At 45.1% G+C, this 5000-nt stretch overlaps 1 protein-coding gene across 1 annotated transcript in view; it reads left to right on the top strand.

Moving 5' to 3' along the window:
- The window catches only part of LOC143285259 (uncharacterized), a 4434-nt gene extending 2212 nt beyond the window's left edge, over positions 1-2222 (top strand). The window contains exon 3 of the mRNA XM_076592517.1: positions 2218-2222. Coding sequence (XP_076448632.1) covers positions 2218-2222 — 5 coding nt within the window. The remainder of the gene's footprint in view (positions 1-2217) is intronic.
- Positions 2223-5000: the final 2778 nt, after the last annotated feature.

Genomic DNA, 5000 nt, shown 5'->3' with positions numbered 1-5000 from the left:
GTGATATTAGGCGAGAGTTGTGTGTGTGTGTGTGTTTTTTGTTTTTTTAGTATTTTCACTGTTTGTGATATTAGGCGAGAGTTGTGTGTGTGTGTGTGTGTGTGTGTGTGTGTGTGCGCGCGCGCTATGTATGTGTCCGTGTGTGAACGTTTGTTAGTCTGTGTGTTGTGTATGAGTGTGTCTTTTGTATTTTGACGTGGGGATGTTTCAGGGGATGATGTTGGGGTTCTTTGGTTTATGGGTTTGGAATTGATTGAGGTGGGTGTGGTGTTCTGCGGTCTACATTTCCTTTTTCCACTTCTTTCCACGTTTGAGTGATATTTAGACGAAAAGTTATTAGAGAGTGCGAGCGCGCGCGTGTGTGTGTGTGCAGGCGCGCGTGTGATTGTGTGTGTAAAAGAGAGAGAGAGAGAGAGAGAGAAAGAGAGAGAAGTTTTGTGGTCAGTATGAACCAGTTTTAACAGGATTGGCCAACAGCAGCGGTAGTTCGGATAGCTTTTGGGGAGTTGTCCTCCCATTCACCTCCCTTCCCCTCACTTCCCTCCCACCGCTTTCACACCCGACAAACACACACACACACACACACACACACACACACACACACACACACACACACACACACACACACACACACACACACACACACACAAATGCTGACCTACATGATGATCATCAGTATGGTGTCTGCATTTATGCCCGAAAAAAAAAATCTGACAAAATGAGGACGAAGCACAGAGAGAGAGAGCAACCACAAAGAGAAAGTGAGAGGGAGGGAGGGAGGGAGGGAGAGAGAGGGAGAAGAAAAGAAACAAAAAAGAAATATACTGTCAGAGGAAAAACTCCGAAAGTGATGAAACCGATAGTCCACGTGCTGAGAAACGACAGACACGCATACGCTCCACCACAACTGATCCCAATCATTCACCTTCCTCCTCATGCTAAAAAAATTAAGTGATAAAATAAGTTACGGTAGATGTAATAAGAACATATAAAATGAAACAAAAACAAATGTTAGAAAATGAAATAATAAAAGCCCATTTTGCTGAGAAACGACAGACACGCACACGCTTCACCACAACTGATCCCAATCATTCACCTTCCTCCTCATGCTAAAAAAAATTAAATGATGAAATAAGTTTTGACAGATATGATAAGAACACAAGATGAAATAAAACAAATATCAGAAAATAAAATGAAATAATGAAAAGCCCATTTTGCTGTATCAAGGACGAAACGAGTGCAGTTTCCAAATGACTGTTTTGTTTTGGTTTTTGGGGAGTTGTTGTTTTGTTTTGTTTTTTGTTTTGTTTTGTTTTGTTTTCTGGGTTTATTTTTTGTTTGTTGGTTTTTTGTTTGTTTGTTTGTTTTGGGGTTGTTGTTGTTTTGCGTTCATGGGTTGCAGCTCCCACATTCTCTCGTATACTAAGGGGTTTTACGTGACCGTTTTTTTGTGGTTTTTTTGTTTGTTTTTGTTTGTTTGTTTGTTTGTTGTTGTTTTTTGTGTGTGTGTGTTTACCCTCTGCTCTATAGGAGGCCATACTCCGTTTTCGGGGAAGCGCATACTATAGCTAGGTTCACGGGATCTTAAACGTGTATTGATTTGGTCATCTGTGTCGAGTCGATCTGAATGCACACGACAGGCGATTGAGACACTGGTGCATCTGTTCATACGTTGACATGGGAGATCGGGGGAAAAAAACACAACAAACTCTACTCTTTATCCATCTGGCGCCGATACCGAAATCGAACCCAAGACCCTCGGATTTCCAGAAAATCAACTCAGCCCCCGCCGCGCTTGTGTGTTAAAAACCTTCCATCGTGCTTTTTTGCACGCAAGCCAGTATTCCATAGTCATGAGTGTTGAAACCATAGCTGAAATGGGGATTATTTAATCCAGCCCTCCCCAACGTGTGTGGGGGAGTAGGAAGGGGGGGACAGGGGTGCGGAGGGGGGAGGGGGGGGGGGTGAGGGTGAGGGTGAGACAGGGACACCACCACGACGTAAATCACTTTGTTATCTTTGACAAACAGGATGGAGGAACCATGCCTGCTTGGGTCACCTGGCACGAGTGCCCCCCACCCCCACCCCCACTACCCCTCTTCCGACCCCTCCGCCTCCCCCCCCCCCCCCCCCCCCCCCTGCCTAAACCCTTTTTACCCCACATCCCCTCCCCCACCCCGACCCCACTCATGGTTCTGGTGTACTTTGTGTGTGAAGGTTGAGGAGCAGGTTGGCGTGTGTGTGTGTGTGTGTGTGTGTGTGTGTGTGTGTGTGTGTGTTATATATGACCACTTTGTATTCATTCGGCTTAAAAGTCCTATTTCCTTCGCTTGGGTACATGCTGTTTGATTCAGCCGACTGTCTGTGTGACTGAGTAATACAGAAAATCACGTCTGCCAGAATGGGGCGGGGAAGGAGGGATGGGGCATTTAAATTAAAGTTCTACAGTTTTTTTTTTTTTTTTTTTTTTTTTTTTTTTACTGCTTGTGAACGTAATGGACTGAAATGTGGAAGGTGGGAAGAGAAGGTTCTTGTCCCGTTCCTACTCCTTCTCCTCCCCATCCCCCCAAACCTCCCTCCCGCGCACCTCTTCCTCCTCCATTCCAGTCTTCACCAGCCTCCCTTTTTTGCCTTCTCCGTTTGAAACATCGAGTCTTTTACTGAGTGGGAGGTCGGGGGGCGGAGGGGAGGGTGGCTTTGGAAATCAGTGGAGGGAGTGGAAGGGGGTCTGCATATTCAGGTTCAAAGAAACGAAATAAAATGACGTGTGTGTGTTTTTGGGGTTTTTTGTTTTTGTTTTTTGGGTGTGTTTTTTTCATATTGGTAGAAGACTAAGTGCTTATTCATTTATTTATTTTTGTGCATCCAGCTTCTGGTTGTTGTTGGTTGTTGGGTTTTTTTTTTACATCCAGCTTCTGGAAGCGACATATAAAAGAAAGAAAGAAAGTAAACCCACTAAGAAATAAGCACATACTCATATTCAGTGAATTATATACAAGAACAGGGAAAGAAAATACACACACGCCGGGCGCGGACGCGTCCTTACGTATTGTCTCTTCGTGTGTTTTACATTCTTGAACATCCTGATTAGGAGAAGGACGGGGATCAGTCGAAGCAAACAAACAAACAAACAGGCCAATTATGTCGTCGCCGGCACCCCTCATGTAGAATGCTCTCTTTCAGCCATCGTGTTTCCTTTTCGAGCTCTCCGCGCAGTCGATATGTTGTGTTGTTCTGTTTTATAAACCATCTGGTAGCTATCGACTTGTTGACAAATTAATGAACGAGAGAGGGAGAGAGAGAAAGAGAGAGAGAGAGAGAGAGAGAGAGAGAGATGGTTTGTCTAAGTGGCAGTGACCGAGACGTCTGAAATAGCCCCAGACGACTGTATCATGGCCAGTGTTGTTGTTTGTTGTTGTTGTTGTTGTCCTTTAGGTTCTTTTTGCTTCAACACGGACATGCTGTCAGGAGAGAGAGAGAGAACGGGGGGAATGGGGTGTGGGACGGGAATAGAGGAGATTGGAGAGTAGAGAGAGAGAGAGGAAGGAGAAATATTAGAAAGAGAGATGGGGGAGGGGGTTAGTGGAATTTGGATGGGGGTGGGGGAGACAGATGAGAAAGAGAGAGAGAGAGAGAGAATGATTGATAGAGAAGTAGATAGAAACATATGGGGGATTGTTGGAGAAGTAGAGAGAGAGAGAGAGAGAGAGGAGGGCTTGATTTGTGTCCTTTAAGTAGACAGACTTTTTTATTTTGGGTTTAAATACCTTGTCCAGATCAGTGCTGCATGTGGGACATGAACCTGCATTGCTGACATATTGGAGAAACATTTCCGGAACCTGCATTGCTGACACATTGGAGAAACATTTCCGAACACTCAGTGAACGTTTTGAGGAACACTGCAATAGTATTATGGCAGAAACAAATACGCCCGTAGGGGCGGACATTTCAGCACTCCTAACCTATCTCGAGTGAAAATTCTTACATTTTGGCGAAACAGCACTGGTGATTTCACCTGTGGAGAGTTTACGGAATTCTGTGTATCAACAAACGTGATTGTACCACAGAAATCCCCTAACCCCACCCTTACTCCTCACAGATCTCAACAGCTACTTATCTTATCTGCAACATCTTTTCTCTTCCATTTATTTCACCAAAGAAGTGTGCAACACACGGAAGATCGGTCTCCGGTTTTGTTTGTATGTTTGTTTCAATACTGAGGACATTTCTCCAATTCTTGCGTGTGTGTGTGTGTGTGTGTGTGTGTGTGTGTGTGTATACTTTCATACCATTTTATATGGCTCAGTCAGCATGAATGACTGAATGAATATTATGTTCTGAGGGTAATCAGTTTTCAAATAATTCTTCTTTCATCCGGCGCTCAACATGAAAAAGGGAAAGAAAAAAAAACCCGTTCAGAAAGAACAACATACAAAGAAGAAAGAAAAACAGACATACGTTTAAAAGAAAAGCATAATTATGCATCGCAAATTATGGGTACTTGCAATCACGTTTACAACATTGCGTAGCTAAATGAGAGAGAGAGAGAGAGAGAGACGTTATTTCATGCATTCGTGAAGACGACGGGAGTGTGATGAAGGGGAGAGGGTCTGGAGGGGGGCCTTGGGGCTATGGAGGGGAGGGGGTGAGGATGTAGGGTGGAACTGGTATGGATGCGTAACGGTGGATCCACTGAGCCTTGCTCAGTAGCGGTGGCAGGTTGGTTCGTGGGAGGACACTTATGTAATGCTGGGTGTCCCATTTCCTTCTCCCCCTTCCCTATCCTCCCCCCCCCCCCTCCCCCACCAGTGTAACCTGTCACCATCACGGTCGAATTATTATATGGGTACGTGTGGTCACCGTTCATAATTGTTTCCTGTGTGACCGTAAAGGAGGTCAGGCCGTCACGTGGTGAGCGCCTAGCTCCGCCCATTGCACGTGTGTGTGTGTGTGTGTGTGTGTGTGTGTGTGTGGTCGTTCGTCAAGCCTTGACTTGAAGC

This window comes from Babylonia areolata, chromosome 8 (assembly GCF_041734735.1).
Source record: "Babylonia areolata isolate BAREFJ2019XMU chromosome 8, ASM4173473v1, whole genome shotgun sequence".
Lineage (NCBI taxonomy): Eukaryota > Metazoa > Mollusca > Gastropoda > Neogastropoda > Buccinidae > Babylonia > Babylonia areolata.
Note: the sequence above shows the minus strand (reverse complement) of the source record. Positions and strands in the feature narration are given on the sequence as shown.